At 45.0% G+C, this 21616-nt stretch overlaps 2 protein-coding genes across 2 annotated transcripts; one reads left to right on the top strand and one right to left on the bottom strand.

Moving 5' to 3' along the window:
• Positions 1 to 1201: 1201 nt before the first annotated feature.
• Positions 1202 to 9725, top strand: LOC311316205 (ubiquitin-protein ligase E3A-like). Its single transcript, XM_084447017.1, has 11 exons — positions 1202 to 1433; positions 2317 to 2361; positions 2711 to 3015; positions 3133 to 4385; positions 5105 to 5249; positions 5600 to 5805; positions 6248 to 6412; positions 6709 to 6864; positions 6965 to 7038; positions 7289 to 7432; positions 7961 to 9725. The coding sequence occupies exons 1-11, from the start codon at positions 1309 to 1311 to the stop codon at positions 8079 to 8081; spliced, it is 2739 nt and encodes a 912-aa protein (XP_084303143.1). The 5' UTR covers positions 1202 to 1308; the 3' UTR covers positions 8082 to 9725.
• A 704-nt stretch (positions 9726 to 10429) lies between these two features.
• Positions 10430 to 16163, bottom strand: LOC311315797 (cyclic nucleotide-gated channel cone photoreceptor subunit alpha-like; the record flags this gene model as incomplete). Its single annotated transcript, XM_084446495.1, has 6 exons — positions 10430 to 11811; positions 12218 to 12324; positions 12422 to 12523; positions 12838 to 12942; positions 15045 to 15194; positions 16156 to 16163. 6 exons carry the CDS (start codon positions 16161 to 16163, stop codon positions 10430 to 10432), a joined length of 1854 nt encoding a protein of 617 aa, XP_084302621.1.
• Between the last annotated feature and the right edge of the window lie 5453 nt (positions 16164 to 21616).

The raw sequence follows: 21616 nt of genomic DNA, 5'->3' as shown, positions 1-21616 counted from the left end.
CACCGCTGTCACAGGTATCACTGCGTGGCCGGGTCCTCTGAGCACATGACCACCTAAACACCGGTTTACCAGCTACGCCACCGAAAATATAGCTATTCAATTCAATGGGTGGGTGGGCGGTATCCTGAGGAGTGAGTTTAACCATTTCAGCTAAATCAACACAGGATAATTATCATAAAACCTTTATTTATAATCAAGAGTTACACATTAAGGTGTGAACCTCATTTTCAAGTGTGTTGAGTTAACAATAAACAAATACAGTCAATAAATACACAGCCACATAGTACATAGACATATAGATATTACAGGAAACGGTATAAAATGAAGTAACAAATTCATTAACTAAAAACAATCACAAACAGAAACACAGTAGTCCATAATCAGAGTCCTAAATTGTCCATATGAAGGAAGTGATTCCAATCTTGGAGAGTCTTGGAGGCAATTCCAAGAGCTAGGAGCCAGTAATGGAAAGGCACACCTTCCCAGCTCTGTGGTCACATGGGGGACTTAAAGTATGAGCCGGTCACTACCTAGGCTACCTAGTTGAGTAGGCTAGGGACTTAATTCACAGCTCAGCATCGAAGTAATATAAGGAGGCAGCTTCCAAGAGCCTTAAAAATGAACAAGTACCAATGATTGAAAGATCAATAAACAGATTAAGAACCATATCGGCACAAAAGAAAACGATACCTTTTAAATCACCATTAAAAGTCACTGTTTAAACTTCTACTTTCATAGACAACACATGCATGTCTGTCAGACGAGGAAATTCTATTCTATTTTGAACAAAACGTTCAGCCCGCAACAATGCATTGTGGGATGTGTCCCCTGGTGTTAGGGTTGGTTGTTGAGTCAAGATGGCTGTAAAAACCAGAGACATGGTAGAGCACAGAACAGGCCACAAATGAAGTTCCTTACTGTATATAATTGTGCAGAACTGCATATAAGCGTACAGCAGTACTAATATTATCTGAAATTGTATTCAGTCTGTGCTGGAATTGTACTTTCCATATACAAAAAAGGAATCGCAACCAACTAAGGGATCAAGTCTCGTATGACCCCCGAGGAGAAGGAGGGCTGTGAGTGTGAATCCCGAGGAGAAGGAGGGCTGTGAGTGTGGATCCCGAGGAGAAGGAGGGCTGTGAGTGTGAATCCCGAGGAGAAGGAGGGCTGTGAGTGTGAATCCCGAGGAGAAGGAGGGCTGTGAGTGTGGATCCCGAGGAGAAGGAGGGCTGTGAGTGTGAATCCCGAGGAGAAGGAGGGCTGTGAGTGTGAATCCCGAGGAGAAGGAGGGCTGTGAGTGTGCGTATGAATCCCGAGGAGAAGGAGGGCTGTGAGTGTGAGGAGAAGGAGGGCTGTGAGTGTGAGGAGAAGGAGGGCTGTGAGGTTGCGCCACCACAGGCCGAGACCACCGCTGCAGGAGCAGACGACAGGTCGGTCTGGGGGGGGAGGAGAGTGTCTTGGATATTTGAAATACTTCGAGTATTATATTTTATCCTTAATAATGCAGAATTCAAAGTATTTTTGTATTTTCAGTGTTGTTGGTGAACGCTAGCTATCTAGCAAGCAACGATTTTGTGAGCAATCGTACCGACTAGCTAGCTGGCTAACGTAACCCATTTCCATCTGGGCCTCAAGCTAGCTTGGCTCGCTACTGCTTGCTACCATTATAGCTAGTAAGACTCCAGACAGATGCTAGCTTGCTACATTATTCGTCTCCAACGACAGCGTTGTCGCTAGGCTAACTTAATTCAGATTGTAGTTGGCTCACTAGTTAGCTAGTGAAAAGCCTGACTGGCTCTGGCAGCAGCGACTAGCTATGTAACGTTAGCTAGGTTATGTTCACGTCAGTTTTCAACATACGACCAGACAGGGTAAAGTTATGGTGCGTTCGTTTATTACTGGGAGGTGGCAAATTGCGACTTGCTACTAGGAATGATTAAATAAAACACCGCATGAACTCGCACTTCCTCGTCGCAAATTCGGATATGTTTCTCAGCCCCCAGTTGCTCGAATGCACTAGATATAACTAGGTAACTGTGATATAATGGTATATAGCTCGAATGCACACAGGTCGGAGGTAGGTATTTTGCCACATGCGACTTGCCACCTCCGACCACAAACGAACGCACCATTAACCAACGCGATCACCGACCTGCGCTGTCATCACCCGACTCGGCCTGGATAACCGGTTGGGACTCAACTGGTGAATAGCTAGTTAACGTTAGCCTTGCCAACAGGAGGTAGCTAGTGCACATTGAACTGTCCCTGAACGAACTGTCATTTTAACGTGAACCTTTTTGCTTGAGCATTCAGAGCACAAGAGGAGTCTGACATACAAAACCCTGAAGCAAGCCGAATGTAAGTGCAATTTGTAAAGCCATCTACTATCTGCTAGCGTTAGCCTGCTCGCTTGCTTTGTGCTGTTTGCTCCCAGTCACGGTGTAGGAGGAGGATGTGTGCATGTTGGATTCTAGTGCAGTGCTTGTTGACTGTGGCATTAAGTGGATAAAAATAATTTTGAATAAATCATAATGTCCAACTCCAGTACAATTTCATGGAGCTCATGTCAGCTCTTTTGATGCGTCTTCAGTGCATCAGTAGACTAGTAGCTATTCAGGGGTAAATGTAGCTTAAAGCTTTTGTATGACTCATTGTTTGAACTGACACAAACACTCTTCTTCCCCTCCAATACGATCACCGGATGCAGGAAGCGAGCAGCCGCCAAGCATCTCATAGAGCGCTATTACCACCAGTTAACCGAGGGCTGTGGCAATGACTCCTGCTCCAACGCGTGGTGCGCCTCCTCCTCGGGGTTCCACCGCATGGACAACAACGCCGCGGCGGTCAAGGCCCTGGAGCTCTACAAGATCAACGCCAAACTCTGTGACTCCCACCCCTCAAAGAAAGGGACCACGTCTGCCTACCTAGAGAGCAGCACCCACAACAGTTCGGCTTGCAGCAACAGCAAAATGAACCACAGGGACATGAATTCTTTAAGGGAGGACTTCAAAGGTAAGTATTTGGCGTTGTCAGTCTCATTGTTATCCAAACTTATTGCGAAGGCCAGAATTGACTGATATGTATACCCTATTGTGTGCCAACCAAATGTATATCTGCCTGTGTTCTCAGATGTTAATAACCTGACAGAGGAGAAAGTTTACGAGATCCTGGACATGTGCGGAGAGAAGGAGGACTACTCCCCTCTGATTCGTGTCATCGGGCGGGTCTTCTCCAGCGCTGAGGGCCTGGTGCAGAGCTTCCGGAGGTCCAAACCCCACACCAAGGAGGAGCTCAAGTCCCTCCAGGAAAAGGACGAGGACAAGGATGAGGATGAGAAAGAGGCAGCGGCCTGCTCTGCCACCGCCATGGAAGAGGACTCCCCAGCCTCCTCGTCCTCCCGGCTGGGAGAGGGAGCCTCCCCGGGGGACAGCGATGTCCAGAACCTGGGCCCTGATGAGGTGTCGGTGGATATCGACGCCGTCCGCCGGGTCTACTGTCGCCTTCTCTCCAACGAGAAAATTGAAGCAGCCTTCCTCAACGCTCTGGTCTACTTGTCACCTAATGTCGAATGTGACCTGACGTACCACAACGTCTACTCCCGGGACCACAACTACCTGAACCTGTTTGTGATTGTGATGGAGAACAGCAACCTCCACAGCCCTGAGTACCTGGAGATCGCCCTGCCCCAGTTCTGCAAGGCCATGAGCAAGCTGCCTCTGCCCGCCCTGGCCAAGCTGGCCCGTCTGTGGTCGCGCTACACCGCCGAGCAGATCCGACGCATGATGGAGACCTTCCAGCAGCTCATTACCTACAAGGTGATCAGCAACGAGTTCAGCAGCCGCAACTTGGTGAACGACGATGACGCGGTGGTGGCTTCTACCAAGTGCTTGAAGATCGTCTACTATGCAAACGTCATGGGCGGGGACCTGGACACCGAGCACAACGAGGAGGAGGACGACGAACCCATCCCAGAGTCCAGCGAGCTCACCCTGCAGGAGCTGCTGGGCGAGGAGCGCCGGAACAAGAAGGGCCCTCGGGTCGACCCCCTGGAGACGGAGCTGGGCATCCGCACCAGCGACTGCCGCCGACCGCTCGTCCCCTTTGAGGAGTTTGTCAATGAGCCACTGAACGAGGTGCTGGAGATGGACAAGGATTACACCTTCTTCAAGGTGGAGACTGAGAACAAGTTCTCCTTCATGACCTGCCCCTTCATCCTCAACGCCGTCACCAAGAACCTGGGCCTGTACTATGACAACCGCATCCGCATGTACAGCGAGCGGCGCATCACCGTGCTCTACAGCCTGGTCCAGGGTCAGCAGCTCAACCCCTACCTGAGGCTGAAAGTACGCAGAGACCACATCATTGATGACGCCCTGGTCAGGGTGAGTCTGTGCTCGGTGATGTAACCGTGTACCGTTCCCGCACTACACCTACAGTGTGTGATAATCTCAGTCTATCCACAGGTTTCATTTATTTTGTGTACTGTATTAAAGTTACCCTAATGGCAAGACATTAACAACAGGAATCTAGATTTACACTGGTTCCATAACGACTCCACTCTTTTTCTCAACAGCTGTTTTGCCCATTTTGTTGTGAAGTTGTAGTATGGTTTTATTTACAGTGTGTGTGTGTGTGTGTGTGTGTGTGTGTATGTATGTGTATATGCTCAAAAAATTAAGGGACACTTACCACATCCAGCCCTCAGTGGATTGATGGTTTTGGTTTTGATTGACCGTTCTTACCTCATTTTGGACGCAATTCAATATTTATTTATTTTATTTGACCTTTATTTAACCAGATAACATCATTGAAGGAGCTCTGCGCTCATCAGGCACCTGCACTCGTTTGGCTGCTACTAGCTACATCCCAGATCAACTCTTAGCCTTCTGTCATTTCACTAGACTAGTTAGGCAGTGGATGAGCCGATATGGCTCATAGACGATCGGTGTTCGGTATCGGCCACTAAAAAGGTTCAGGGCATCGCTAACTTAAATTGTGATTTTTCCCTTGGAGGGCCTGGGAAATGTACTCAGAATATTGTTCATACTAACCCTAACTATTGTAGTTGGGTTCTTATTGAAGCTGTTTCCTTCTGATATAGCTGGAGATGATTGCAATGGAGAATCCTGCAGACTTGAAGAAGCAGCTGTATGTGGAGTTTGAAGGAGAGCAAGGTGTAGATGAAGGGGGCGTTTCCAAAGAGTTCTTTCAGCTGGTGGTGGAAGAGATCTTCAACCCAGATATTGGTGAGCAGTTGTATACTATTAGTTCCTAAATTCAGTCAGTGTAGTTGTGAGGCTGTTATGGTGAGGTTAATAAATGTTGAGTAGCCTACTTGATTGAATCTATAAAAAATTATCTTAACTTGGAAACCTCACAGTATCACAAAGTAGGCTAGTACACAGTATTTATGGGTGATGTAATTGAACGGACGAAATTAGTTCAATTAAATCATTCTGCATGGAGAGCTTGAGTGTGCAGTTTCATTCTTTTATTGAAATTGTATTCATATCTACAGATGCAAATGAAAGTGGCAGATTGACAGTTTGTACCTTGTCTGCTTTCTGTGTGTTGCTCTCGCTCTTATCCTTCTCAGGAATGTTCACATACGATGAGCGCACAAAGCTGTTTTGGTTCAACCCTTCCTCGTTTGAGAACGAGGGTCAGTTCACGCTCATCGGCATCGTCCTCGGCCTGGCCATCTACAACAACTGCATCCTGGACGTCCACTTCCCCATGGTGGTCTACAGGAAGCTCATGGGCAAAAAAGGAACCTTCAGGGACCTAGCAGACTCAAACCCAGTAAGTTCTCTCTCTGAGGTGTCTCATCTTGTTCCACCATGATACCTATCGAATAACCATATGTGTGTTTAGATTTTTGGGGGAGCGCTTGATCGGTAACAGATGTACAGACCATCCTAATAATATTTTGTGTTAATGATATACATCACTTGTATATCATTCACATGTTTATGTAGTGCTACACAATTAACCCTCTTGTAAAGTAGAAGTCAAGACACTGAGATTACAAAACAATAACACAACTGGAAATGTAAATGACATATTGTTATTTGTCTTTAGGCTTCGCAAAATGTGATGATTAGTCATAACAGTCTGTGTTAGAACAGTTTCTAAATTGGTTCTTGACACTTAAACATTAACCCTCTTGCAAGCAGTACCCTGCAAATTCCAGTTTCGGAGGCAATTTCTGAAGAACCATCACAATTACTGTGATTGTGTCCAGGTTTTGTACCAGAGTCTGAAGGAGCTGCAAGAATACGAGGGTAACGTGGAGGAAGACATGATGATCACCTTCCAGATCTCCCAGACTGACCTCTTCGGGAACCCCCTCATGTACGACTTAAGGGAAAATGGGGATAAGATCCCCGTCACCAATGAGAACAGAACAGTGAGTTCCCTCTCATGGACACAATAGAGAGCTAGCTAAAACTGCACAAGTTATAAGCAGTCAGACAAAAATGGCCATTTTGGTCAATTCGTCTCCATGTGATCCAGCTGTCCCCACAGCCTTTGGCTGAATTGACGCCTGGAGATATAAGATGGAAAAAGGGGAAATAACAGCCAAATGTTTTACAGAACTGAAAGCGTCTAGTAGGTTCTCACTGGTTGTCTAGTAAGACAGTAAGTAAAACAGCCTCACACATTTAACTGCCAACATAAGCCCGGTAACTTGTTGTTTTGCAGGACTTTGTGGCCCAGTATGCAGAGTACATGCTCAACAAGAGTGTGGAGAAACAGTTTAAAGCCTTCCGAAGAGGCTTCCACATGGTCACCAACGAGTCGCCTCTGAAATATTTATTTCGGCCGGAGGAAATTGAGCTTCTTATCTGTGGAAGCAGGGTAGGTTTCAGAATAAAGCAGGGCATACAATGTTTAGTGATTCATGCTTGTTATTCACGCCTGGTCTTCATTTACCCCTTAAACTGTCTTACTCTCTCAGAACCTAGATTTTCTGGCGCTTGAAGAAACCACAGAGTACGATGGAGGCTACAACAGAGACTCACGGATCATCAAGTAAGGACGTTTAGAGATTTGTTTGTATTTGTGTATTTAAAGCTTGTATTTGTGTATTTAAAGCACGTTCGTATGACGTCTCTCATGGCTAGCAAGAACATTTATGATGGAAGTGAATAAGCATAATGTCTGTGCAGGATGAGTCTTGACGCTGAAGTGTGTGTGTGTGTGTGTGTGTGTGTTGTGTGTGTGTGTGTGTGTGTGTGTGTGTGTGTGTACGTACGTGTACGTACACCTTGTGGGGGAGCAGGGAGTTCTGGGAGACGTTGCACTCATTTGGGGAGGAGCAGAAGAGGCTGTTCCTCCAGTTCACCACCGGCACGGACAGAGCCCCGGTGGGCGGCCTGGGGAAACTGAAGATGATCATCGCCAAGAACGGCCCCGACACAGACAGGTGAGCAGCGTGGCTTTTTGAAAAGGAACACCTGGTGATTACCAATAAATTAAACATAAAACAAAAAGTTCTGAAGTTCATGTTTGGTCGATTTTTACTCTGATGCATCAATTCTGGCAATACATTGTGTGCCGTTGGAAAGTCTTTATTTCTCTTTTAAACGGTGCCCCATGTGAAAGGAACATGCATTTGTAAAACAGGCTTTCCAGGCTTTTTTCTTTCACTATAACATTTATTGCCAAGAAGCATTGTTACAACAGAGTAAAAATCTTCCAAACACAAATTTCCGAACATTTCCCGCTCATCTAAACCCCAGTTTATTAGCCAAGTTCCGCACTACGGTTCCTTAATTATATCAAGTTATAATTTTAGCAATGCAAATTGAAATGGACACAATTACTCCCAAATGTCTCTTAAAGAATTTCAAATGGTTATGTCAAGATGAATCTAATTTTATGATTAATGTTGGAACAAATCTTTTCCTCATTGAAAGGTTATATAACCTCTGACCCCCTTCTCATTTCTCAGGTTACCCACATCTCACACCTGCTTTAATGTTCTGCTGTTGCCAGAGTACAACACCAAGGAGAAGCTGAGAGAGAGACTGCTCAAAGCCGTCACCTACGCCAAAGGGTTTGGCATGCTCTGAGGCTCCGCCCACACACCCTGCAAAAGGACTCCTTTTCAGAATGCCCTATGACCTGCCCCCATACCCGAAAAGAAATACAATTTGACAACACAAATCAATACAGATTCAGAGAGATAGATGAGAAAAGTAACAGGAAATGGTTCATAATAGTGCTCTAGTAGTGTCCTTCACCTGCCTCACAGACCAGTTGGAGCAAGCAGAGAAAACGTCCCCTACGTTGTGAATGTGGCTCTACCCCCTCGCTTTTCTTTTGGTTTCTGTGTACAGAGAGGATTTTTTCCTTATTATTTATTATAAGGTTGAAATCTGTTATATTTTCATCTGGAGTGACCCCTTTTTATTTGATTAAAAGGGGAGGCCTGGTTTATTTAATGTGGATTGGGACAATGAAAATGCACAAATAAACAAGAATTTGCCATTTGTATGACATCAGTTGTGTTCATGCATTCCCCAGCTCTGGTACTTTGTCCTCATTTGAACTTGACTTTAACCTTCCTACAGTTCTGCAGCTTTCGTGACTGTATGGTTGGAAACTGAGAGCTCCAAGCAGTCCAAGGTGACTTGAAAATCTTCCTTGTTTTGACTACATTGTGACCAGAGAAGTCCTTCACCCCCCTTACAACCATGGTCTATCATTGACACCACCCATCTGTTCTCACGGTAATAAGCATTCTGAAGTAATATTGCATTTCACAGACATCTGTCCCAAAACATTTTACCCCATTGGAAACAGTAATAGTGAAATCTTGTCAGAGCTGTTGTAAGTGCACTTAGACATTTTCAGAATGTTTGCTTCTGGCTACAAGTTGCCATGATTGTTTTCTTAAGTCTTCCTATATTGACTGTAGAAAAACCAGTATTGTGTTCCTCAGAGCAGTTCTCACCAGAATACCATTTATTCTGTATGTCTGGATACCAAAATGTAGGTTGATCCCAAATTTACCAAGTTTAGTCGGACCATCTTTCTAGAACCAATGTGTGCTAAATAATATAAATAATATCTACATTTGCCAATTGTTACTGACACAGCTTTGGGCCCTCTGGTAACCGATCCATAGGAAGTATGTCTCTGTAAATTACTCTTATGACAGCACTTTTTCTTTGTTTTTGGTCATTTTGATTAAAACGCCAACTGTGAAATCCCCTTTCAGCACTGGCACAGTTTGTGTTATTAGATATTGTCCATTTTTAGGTTTTGGACAGTTTGATAGGGATGTAATCACTGCTCACAGGACACAGTAAATCCTAGATGCTGTCTTCATTCAGTGTGTCTATCTGGGAGATAGCCTTCAGTCAGCTTGCAGTTTGCCACTACGCTGCTCAAGAACTGGCCCGACCGCCAGGACCCCCTGAATCCTGAGCCGGTCCGTTTCACCGCTACCCTTTTCCTTTTGGTTTCTGCTGTCCATTATTTCTTTGTACCTGTGTTTTGTACTGCTGACGATGCTGCTCACCTTAACATGTTTTAAGGACTCTAGGGCCCAGAATGTTCCAATGTTTGAAAGTGAAAGGTGAAGAGTTAATCCCGAACTCTGGAAGGGAAGGAATCAGATGTTGGTTGTAGGTTCAAATCGACAATTACATTTTAAAGAAGACAATTGATAAAAGGCTAAAACTACCCAAGTGTTGTGAAAACATGCTAAATAAAAGTGACTGCTTTTTTCCAACTTGTCCCTTGAGAGTTTATTTCAGCCAGGGTTGCACAGTACAGAGTGTGACCTCAAAGAGATACAGCTCACAGGAAGTGTTTAAGCTCTGGAGCAATAGGATAATGCACTTAGACTCAAAGAAGATAATACAAACAATTAGACTTGAAAAGTGACATGATTGGATCATTAGTGTTGCAGCAATCACCTGATTTCCTTTAATGTATGATTATGAGATATTGGTGATTGTCACTAAAAGCATATTAAACTCCACTTTACATTTTAGAGCAATCTGCGTTTGATATGATTACCTTGAAATGGTTGCAGTCTAGATACGTACGATCATCATCCCCCAATCATGTTATTAACAACAAATACCCACACATCACTAGCAGAACTACTCTAGTTGTTTTTTAAATGCAGTTCAGATAGACATGTCAGTAATAAAAACATGCAATTGTCTAACCCAATAACTGCACTGAATGGCTTTAATTACTAATATACAGTCAGTATATTTACAAAATGTTACTGGATATTACTGTAAACATTACAGTATATTTCTCTATGGATATGGATTTTTACTAAATACATTGATACATAGTTTTAGAGTAGACTACAATCACCTTTGGAAGGATCTTAAGATAATAATTGAGTAGACATTCCGCTCTTGTCTGTTGTACTCTGGGTAATACTGCTATGTAACTATTTGTCCTCTCCCCCCTCTGGGATGTCCTCTAACCTGAAGGTTCTGACTCTGTTTTCCATATTGGTGATCCGCTGCTTGATATTGTTCTGGTACTTTGTGTACTGGGCCATCAGCTTGGTTAACTTCAGCTGCATGACCTCCAGGTTGGCATCAAGCCCGTTGACTTTGTCCTCAATGTCTTTTTCGTCTGCGCCCGCATTTAACAGTGCCTCGTCAATGAGGTTGTCCTTCATCAGGATGGCCCTCCCTTTCTCCTCCAGGACTTTCTTAGCCTCTGGGTACTCTGTCAATGCCTCCATCAGATCATCCTTGGACAGGGCGAAGAGGTCTGAGTACCCTACACTCCTGATGTTGGCTGTTCTTCGGTTTCCTGCCTTACTACCCTTGATGCCCAGGATGCTGATCTCTCCGAAGTAGGCTCCGTCGCTGAGAACTACAAACTGGGTGACCCCATCATCTGCCACCACTGCCAGTTTTCCCTCTTTGATGATGTACATCTCCCTACCGATGTCGCCCTTCTTGCAAATGTAGTCTCCTGGACTGAAGACCTGAGGTTGCAGCTTCAGTACCAACTCGATCAGCAGACCAGCCTCACAGTCCTGGAAGATGCGCACTTTCCTTAGCGTCTCCAGGTGTACATTGATGGCGATCTCTGTCTTCAGCTTGTCCGGAAGGTTCTTCAGCACCTCTTTCTCATCGCAGGTCTTCTGCTCCGTCCACAGGTAGTCGAACCACTTGACCACTCTGACCTCCAGGTCCTTGGTGACCTTACGGAACTGCATGTACTGCTTGATGGAGTCGATCTTGGCCTGGAATTCGGCGCGCGAGGCGTTCATGTTGGAGATCATGGCGCCGACGTTACCGACGATGGTGGCAAAGATCAGCACTCCGGTGAGGAAGTCGCACACCACAAACAGGTACTCTATGTCCCTGACGGGGGGCGGGGTTTCTCCTATGGTGGTCAGCGTGAGCGTAGACCAGTAGAGACAGTAGATGTACTTCCTGGCTAGGCGCCCATACTCGGGGTGACTGATGTTTGGGTACACCCAGGTGTCCGATCCAAAACCCAGGGTTTTGGAAATGGCAAAGAAGATACAGGCGTTCCAGTGGATGATGATCACGATGTAAAGAACAAGGTTGCTGATTCGGAAAATGTTAGGGAAGTTTGTGCGAGTTTCCGTCCGGTCAAAGAACTCAAAGAGACGCCCCATCTTTAAGAGACGGTTAAATTTAACCTCTGGGTTGTTTATACCGATCTTTAAAAAGATTATATCTGTGGGAATCATTGATAGGATGTCATATTTGAATTGAGGTGTCTTTCTGTAAATCTCTTTTAGTATTTTTGTGTCCTTCACAAGCAATCCTTGTTCCAGGAAACCTGTGAATTGCATTTGAAAGATTAATCTCATGTATCACTGTGGGGTTGTACATAGAACTTCAGCTGTTCTATGTATGTTCATATTGTGTTACAGTGGTGTATAAATGTGATTATTTCTTATACACTTGTAATAAGATATGTATAAAATAATAACATAGAAATATAAATCATCTGTGCCGTCTTGGAGTATGTTAGAAACACTTCATCCTCTTGGACTTTAACACGTGCTACAATGTGCTACAAACTAGAATCTAAATACATTTTGAAATACTGAACAACAAAAATGCTTTCATCTTTGTCTATCTGAGGAGACAGTACTAACCAGAAACTACTATATAAGTAAGTAAATGTGTGTAAATGTGTACTCTACTGAAATACAGTAAATTCCCTCGAACAAGAATCTTACCTGTTCTACATCTCACAAACGTGTCCATGTAATAGATCACGTCTGAAATGAAGTCAAGAATTATCCACATCAACTGGTAGTTCTCCTGAAGCTCGTTGAAACAGGACCTGTGAGGCACAATAAAGAGAAATGATCACTTACCATTTCAACAACAATTTCAACAGCTACTGAAACACGGTAAGTTGAATGAATCTTGATGAGGACCTTGTCACTAACAGCATCAGGTTATAGAAGGCTGGTACAGCGATTACGCTCAGCCATCTGTAGTATAAATCTGTGTTAGGATCCACGACCCACGCCTCTTTTCTGAAAAAGAAAACCCAGTTCATTTCAGTTCACTTGTTTTGTCATACACATCGGAATTCAGATCGAATCCATTTACATTTCATTAATTCAGAGAGAGAGAGATATGAAACAACGATTTAAATCCCAGGTCCAAAGCTTCTAAATGCACAGCCAGTGAAGTTGCTTTAATACAGTAGCCTATGGCCACACACTGATTTCAAACCCCAACACGCATGCAGCATGCACACACATGCAACTGTTCATTGTAAGTCAATGCATTAAGTTTTCATTATATCAACCCTTATTTGTGTCAGATTTGCCTATAAAATACGTACGGGGGCTCCTCTTTCTTTTTATCCTCCTTCTTGTCATCCTTAACATCTTTCTTTTCATCCTTTTTCTCTTCTTTTTTTCCATCTTTCTTTTTGTCCTCCTTTTTGCTAAAAACAAAAACAATATACATAGACATTGTACAGTAATATATTTCAAAATAAATTTCTCAATGTTCGTGCAATAATTGCATTGGGCCAAGAGGGGTGGCATTGTGCACTGAGAGAGTAAATGGCATCAGGGTTAGGGACATCTACTTACTCACTCATCAGGGTTAGGGACATCTCCTTACTCACTCATCAGGGTTAGGGACATCTACTTACTCACTCATCAGGGTTAGGGACATCTCCTTACTCACTCATCAGGGTTAGGGACATCTCCTTACTCACTCATCAGGGTTAGGGACATCTACTTACTCACTCATCAGGGTTAGGGACATCTCCTTACTCACTCATCAGGGTTAGGGACATCTCCTTACTCACTCATCAGGGTTAGGGACATCTTACTCACTCATCAGGGTTAGGGACATCTCCTTACTCATTCATCAGGGTTAGGGACATCTTACTCACTCATCAGGGTTAGGGACATCTCCTTACTTACTCATCAGGGTTAGGGACATCTCCTTACTCACTCATCAGGGTTAGGGACATCTCCTTACTCACTCATCAGGGTTAGGGACATCTCCTTACTCACTCATCAGGGTTAGGGACATCTCCTTACTCACTCATCAGGGTTAGGGACATCTCCTTACTCACTCATCAGGGTTAGGGACATCTCCTTACTCACTCATCAGGGTTAGGGACATCTCCTTACTCACTCATCAGGGTTAGGGACATCTCCTTACTCACTCATCAGGGTTAGGGACATCTCCTTACTCACTCATCAGGGTTAGGGACATCTCCTTACTCACTCATCAGGGTTAGGGACATCTCCTTACTCACTCATCAGGGTTAGGGACATCTCCTTACTCACTCATCAGGGTTAGGGACATCTCCTTACTCACTCATCAGGGTTAGGGACATCTCCTTACTCACTCATCAGGGTTAGGGACATCTCCTTACTCATTCATCAGGGTTAGGGACATCTCCTTACTCACTCATCAGGGTTAGGGACATCTCCTTACTCACTCATCAGGGTTAGGGACATCTCCTTACTCATTCATCAGGGTTAGGGACATCTCCTTACTCACTCATCAGGGTTAGGGTCATCTCCTTACTTACTCATCGGTGTTGTTGCAGTTGTTGGTATTGAGCGTAGCCAAGGGCCATTGACTGCCACCACTTGAAAAGAAAAGAATCAGAAAAAATATCAGTTTGAAGTATTTCCTTATATCTATCCCTCAGGTTATTGTTCAAAGGAATAGTTTTTCAATCAAATTTACAATGCATTCCATTTCCCTCTTGATCTGAATTTGATTACCCCAAATGTAGAGAGGGAGAAAGCGAGAGAGAAATTGGAGAACTGTAGTGAACGCTGCACCCAGTCTGTTCCATCTCATCAGAGAGGCGTGTCCCCGCTAGTCTACAGGACCAGGAGAGGCGTGTCCCCGCAAGTCTACAGGACCAGGAGAGGCGTGTCCCCGCTAGTCTACAGGACCAGGAGAGGCGTGTCCCCGCTAGTCTACAAGACCAGGAGAGGCGTGTCCCCGCTAGTCTACAGGACCAGGAGAGGCGTGTCCCCGCTAGTCTACAGGACCAGGAGAGGCGTGCTCCCGCTAGTCTACAGGACCAGGAGAGGCGTGTCCCCGCTAGTCTACAGGACCAGGAGAGGCGTGTCCCCGCTAGTCTACAGGACCAGGAGAGGCGTGTCCCCGCTAGTCTACAGGACCAGGAGAGGCGTGTCCCCGCTAGTCTACAGGACCAGGAGAGGCGTGTCCCCGCTAGTCTACAGGACCAGGAGCCGGAGCGTGTTTTCAGACTGTACGCTAGTCTACAGGACCAGGAGCGTGTTTTCAGACTGTACGCTAGTCTACAGGACCAGGAGCGTGTTGTCAGACTGTACGCTAGTCTACAGGACCAGGAGCGTGTTTTCAGACTGTACGCTAGTCTACAGGACCAGGAGCGTGTTGTCAGACTGTACGCTAGTCTACAGGACCAGGAGCGTGTTGTCAGACTGTACGCTAGTCTACAGGACCAGGAGCCGGAGCGTGTTATCAGACTGTACGGGGCCTTTGTACCGGAGGGCCTGTGTGAGGTGGGAGCTGCAGACTCACTGTCTCCTCCGGTGCTGGAGGGACCCGCTCTCCGCCCTCCAGGCCTCTCTGAACTCTGAGTGGGCCTCTCTGATGGAGTCGGACGCCAGGGCTCCAGGGGCCCCCCGGTTAGAGGCCCAGCCCCGCCCGAACGCCATGAAGTGGGACAGCCTATGAGAGCAGGGAACATATATATGACATATACAGCCATACATAAATGTTTCAGAACGCAGGATATCTGAATGATGGGAAACTCACTCCCCTGCGTCCCTGACTAAGCAGATGGTCTGACTTTGTCTTCATGACCTCCGCCTCAGCGGAGCACCTGCATGCGTTTGTCTGTTAGCAAGATTACCTAAAAACTACTGGACCGATTTTCATGGTACTTGGTGGAAGGGTGAAGCATGGTCCAACTTAGACCATTTGGGCGGATCCGAATCATGAGTCGGTTCACAGACCTCCCAAACACAGCTGGACTCCATTCGTTTTTTTGGACTATGATTATGCAAAAACTACCAAACTGATTTTTATGAAACTCGGTGTAGGCGTGTATCATGGGCCACCTTAGAACCCACTACATGTTGGAACAGATCTGAATCACGGGCCGGATCCATGAATGCAAACAAAACTTAGAATGAAAGCAGCTCCCTGTGTGGGGGTGTTAGAGTGCAGAGTGCACCGCATTGCCCTGCTGGCTGTGACCCGAGGGGGGCGCCAGAGCTAAGTTAGCTAGATTCAGATACAGTCATTTTTAGGACTAGGATTACACAAAAACTACCAGACTGCTTTTCATGAAACTCAGTGGAGGGGTGTAGCATGGGCCGATTTAGAACACACTACATTTTGGTACAGAGCCATGAAATGCATTCTGGGACGGAGGTCTGTGCTCTGAGCACCATTTCTAGTTACAGATGAAAAGGAGATAAGTAATGGTTTAATAAACACTTTATCTCAGCAGACGTATTATTATTATTATTATTATTATTATTGCTATTATTATTATTATTATTATGATATCGTTATTGCTAGTATTATTATTATTATATGGTTATTGCTATTATTATTATTATTATATTGTTATTGCTATTATTATTATTTTAGGGGTCCTACACTAGTCAAAGTACTAACTCACCTGGACATGCTCCCTGGACTGGTCAGTGGGACTTCTTCTTTATTGTTCGCTGCTGAACACATATAAACAGACAGACCCATCAGTGAAGCATCGAGCTCCGTTACACCAACATATCAGATCTGATAAGGAGGAGACGTAAAGATGGATAAAGGCTGAGTCTATCCCTGAAGAACACATCATCACTATCTGTATCTATGCCAACAATAGCCCATTATAATAAATGAATGCTGTTAGATAAACATCTATAGGAGACGTTGAAGGCTATAAGAGCATCTATAGGAGACGTTGATGACTATAAGAGCATCTATAGGAGACGTTGAGGACTATAAGAGCATCTATAGGAGACGTTGATGACTATAAGAGCATCTATAGGAGACCTTGAGGACTATAAGAGCATCTATAGGAGATCTTGAGGACTATAAGAGACTGTATTTTCTATTCTATAACCGTCTGATTCCAGGAGATCAGTCTCAGCTGCTGTGGAGGATTTAACTACTTTCCACAAAAATAACTTGCGTGTCTGTCTGACCTTCTGCCACCTCCAATCAGCTCCAGGTTATCAGGCGTGTGAACCAGCAGGTGTCCGGGATAAGACGTCTCTCACGGTGTGTGTGTGTGTGTGTGTGTGTGTGTGTGTTCAACACCAGAGCATCAGCTGTGAATAGGAATGAGACTGGACTTCATACCCTCAAGAAATAAACAAGACATAATATGCAAGAATGCAAACAAGTAGGCATCATTAATCTCTCGTTATACATTATCAATCTCCCTTCTCTTTCACTCACTCACTCACTCACTCACTCACTCACTCACTCACTCACTCACTCACTCACTCACTCACTCACACATGCACATTACTGTACACACTGATAGCTGGGCTCTCTCTTTGAATATAACCACCATGCACTGTAAGAAGAAGAAGGTTGGGATGTAGAGAACCAATACCATCAGTCAAAAACAACAGTCTGAGTCGCCAGGCTAAAAATAGGACCAGTTCCCTGTATTCTGAGAAACTCTTCTCTTAAGGGCACATTGTCCTAGAAGTGTGGCTATTTTCAAATATCAAAACAATATTTCCATACACTAGTCACTTCATACTTTTGGAACAGATTTTATTGTGGTGCCAAATAGATGGGTTAACCCTAACCATGAACATGTATTTAAGGTCTCGTGCCCGAAACGTCACCCTGAGGTGGGAATACATGTTGATTGGAGCATCTATAGACTATAGTGAGCGCATTCAATCTTTTCCAATCTACTTGTACTTCCAGCACCTAGAGCTCATCACTTTTGGATGTGAACTCAGTCCACAGTAACAGTACTACCTAAATCATGATTGTGAATAGCGTGACAGGCAAGGGGATTAGTGCGCAGTACTAAGTGACTAACGCGCACACATGCAGCTTGTCTAAACAGGGAGGGATGGCCGGGAGGATTTTGTTCGAGGCTACTAAATGACTAAATGTACACAAAGATGCAACACATTTGGCCTGAGTAGAATATGGGCATGTATTTATCTACATTATAGGCCTAGGCTATATTGTATAGGGTAACTGTTTACATTATTTAGTTTATTATTATCTTTTTCTTTTTATTTTATTTTATTTTATTTGACATGGAATCATCCATTCAGTCTCTGATCAGTAGGCTAGGTTACAGGTTGCTCATAGACCATTATGATCAATGAACCAGTAGCCTACAGGAGCTTCTGGGCACTTTAGAAACTGTCGATTCATCACTTTTTAAAAGACTGTTTTGATAAGCATTGGTTGTCGAAATTTCACTGTTTTAAATCTTTCAGTCTATTGTTGTAATATTATGAAGGTAAATCGATGCCAAAACATTCATGTCTTGGTATTTATATTCACAGAAAAGATAATTATGGTCTTCACATTTGTGAATCAACGATTAGCCACAGATTTGCACAAATCCTTGGTCTAAACGCAGTCAGATTCCATGAAATAATGAAGGATCGTTTTTGTTTTAGGCAATATTTATGCATGAATCATGAGGGAAAAAAATAGCATTCAGAAGTTTGTCCCACCTTACCTGAATAGTTTATGTAGTCCTCGTACAATCCACTGGGAATTCCCATGACGTGATATGAATTAATCGCATTTTAATTATCTGCTTCACTGCTACCTGTCCGCTTTAAACACACGTCGTTTCTTCATCGTAATTCTAACTTCATTTAAAATTGTAGACCTGTTGAGATGTGGATCTGTAGCCTATTTCAGAGTATCAGCTCGGACCGGAGACATGTTCTGCGCTCTTCTGAACCCAAACAGTGGGCTACTCATCACTCCTCCTCCGGGGAAGACTCAGGTGAGGGGAGGGGTGGGATAAAGGACCAGATAGTGCTGTTTCCCTGACGGGAGCCTGCTATGCTATAGTGACCACAACAGATAGGAAATATAGCTAACATATCTAGTAAAATTATTAATATTCAAATTAATATTGTATGTTCTACAACAACAGCATGCATATGTCACAGTTACAATTCCCCTCCTCCGCCCTCCGGGTGAACTGTGTTTTTGCTTCATTCTGGGAAATGACGGGATCATTATGTTGGCCTACATTCTCCCCTCCATTTTTCTCTGTAAAGTTTAGTGTTGTGTTGTGTATCTAGTTTTGTGTTGTGTTTGTGTTGCCTCTGTGTATGAAATGCGCTATACAAATAGAATTTGATTGGATTTGATCTGATTAGGTTTATAAATATTTTTTCATTTTGAAATTAGGCAGGCCAGGTTTTCAAGGTTTCAGGTTTCAATCTCGAACTTGCTGAGCCTTGATATACAGTATATATTGTATAAGCTCTTCACCAATAGGACGTTATAATTAACTTTGCAGTGCAAAATGTGTGAAACAACAGCAAGGCCCTCATCCGAAGCTATGTTGAAACACTGGCTCCACTTAATGGCTGAGACTTATAAGAGCAAAGGACGTGTGGAAGCAGATCAGCCATCTGTGTCTCTCAGCCCGTTCTAATGCACAACGCTGGACAGGCCAGTCAGTCAGTGTCTCTCAGCCCGTTCTAATGCACAACGCTGGACAGGCCAGTCAGTCACTCACTCACTAGCGCTTTCATCCTGTCAGGAGTAGCAAGTCCCCAGACAAACAAACACAGTGAACCATGATCACAGCTTCAGATGATAGGAGGAGATGATTGGAGGAGATGATGAGAGGAGATGATTGGAGGAGATGATGAGAGGAGTTGATGAGAGGAGATCCTAGGAAGAGATGATGGGAGATGATGGGAGGAGATGATGAGAGGAGATCCTAGGAGGAGATGATGGGAGATGATGGGAGGAGATGATGAGAGGAGATCCTGGGAGGAGATGATGAGAGGAGATGATGAGAGGAGATGATGGGAGGAGATGATGAGAGGAGATGATGAGAGGAGATCCTGGGAGGAGATGATGGGAGATGATGGGAGGAGATGATGAGAGGAGATCCTGGGAGGAGATGATGGGAGATGATGGGAGGAGATGATGGGAGGAGATGATGAGAGGAGATGATGAGAGGAGATGATGGGAGGAGATGATGGGAGGAGATCCTGGGAGGAGATGATGGCAGGAGATGATGGGAGATGATGGGAGGAGATGATGGGAGGAGATGATGAGAGGAGATGATGAGAGGAGATCCTGGGAGGAGATGATGGGAGATCATGGGAGGAGATGATGAGAGGAGATGATGGGAGGAGATGATGGGAGGAGATGATGGGAGGAGATGATGGGAGGAGATCCTGGGAGGAGATGATGGGAGGAGATGATGGCAGGAGATGATGGGAGGAGATGATGAGAGGAGATCTGGGAGGAGATGATGGGAGGAGATGATGAGAGGAGATGATGAGAGGAGATGATGAGAGGAGATGATGGGAGGAGATGATGTGAGGAGATGATGGCAGGAGATGATGGCAGGAGATGATGGGAGATGATGAGAGGAGATGATGGGAGGAGATCCTGGGAGGAGATCCTGGGAGGAGATGATGGGAGGAGATGATGGGAGGAGATGATGAGAGGAGATGATGGGAGATGATGGGAGGAGATGATGAGAGGAGATCCTGGGAGGAGATGATGGGAGATGATGGGAGGAGATGATGGGAGGAGATCCTGGGAGGAGATGATGGCAGGAGATGATGGGAGATGATGGGAGGAGATGATGGGAGGAGATGATGAGAGGAGATGATGAGAGGAGATCCTGGGAGGAGATCCTGGGAGGAGATGATGGCAGGAGATGATGGGAGATGATGGGAGGAGATGATGGGAGGAGATGATGAGAGGAGATGATGAGAAGAGATCCTGGGAGGAGATGATGGGAGATCATGGGAGGAGATGATGAGAGGAGATGATGGGAGGAGATGATGGGAGGAGATCCTGGGAGGAGATGATGGGAGGAGATGATGAGAGGAGATCCTGGGAGGAGATGATGGGAGGAGATGATGAGAGGAGATCTGGGAGGAGATGATGGGAGGAGATGATGAGAGGAGATGATGAGAGGAGATGATGAGAGGAGATGATGGGAGGAGATGATGGCAGGAGATGATGGCAGGAGATGATGGGAGATGATGAGAGGAGATGATGGGAGGAGATCCTGGGAGGAGATCCTGGGAGGAGATGATGGGAGGAGATGATGGGAGGAGATGATGAGAGGAGATGATGGGAGAGATCCTGGGAGGAGATGATGGGAGGAGATGATGGGAGGAGATGATTGGAGGAGATGATGGGAGGAGATGATGAGAGGAGATGATGGGAGGAGATGATGGGAGGAGATGATAGGAGGAGATGATGGGAGGAGATGATGAGAGGAGATGATGGGAGGAGATGATGGGAGGAGATGATGAGAGGAGATGATAGGAGGAGATCCTGGGAGGAGATGATGAGAGGAGATGATGAGAGGAGATGATGAGAGGAGATGATAGGAGGAGATGATGGGAGGAGATCCTGGGAGGAGATGATGGGAGGAGATGGTGAGAGGAGATGATAGGAGGAGATGATGGGAGGAGATGATGGGAGGAGATCCTGGGAGGAGATGATGAGAGGAGATGATAGGAGGAGATGATGGGAGGAGATGATGGGAGGAGATCCTGGGAGAGGAAAGTAATTCATTAGTTGTACACACTACCATCTTTCCACGTGTGTAATGGCATAACAGGGTATTATGAAACCAGCAGTGCTACAGTATGTGCTAACATTGTAATGCAATGAAAGGGATAGATATACATCAACTAGAGTAAACACTGTAGCTTTTGTTGTACTTTTTCAGAAGTTTAGCTTTACTTTTGAACCTTGGTGTGCTCAAAAGGCCTTCTTGTATATCCAGACCGTAAGAGCAGAGTTTGAGGGGGATTAGTTTCTCCAAATCAGATTGTGTTTAATCATTTGATGGCATTTGGACGTTAAGCGGGAAAGACCGTGACATTACTGACCCGGAGCAGAATGTCTGGGGACGAGACAGGTCA

The sequence above is a fragment of the Borostomias antarcticus genome (genome assembly GCF_949987555.1).
Source record: "Borostomias antarcticus genome assembly, chromosome: 12".
Lineage (NCBI taxonomy): Eukaryota > Metazoa > Chordata > Actinopteri > Stomiiformes > Stomiidae > Borostomias > Borostomias antarcticus.
This window is presented reverse-complemented; position numbering and strand designations above follow the sequence as displayed.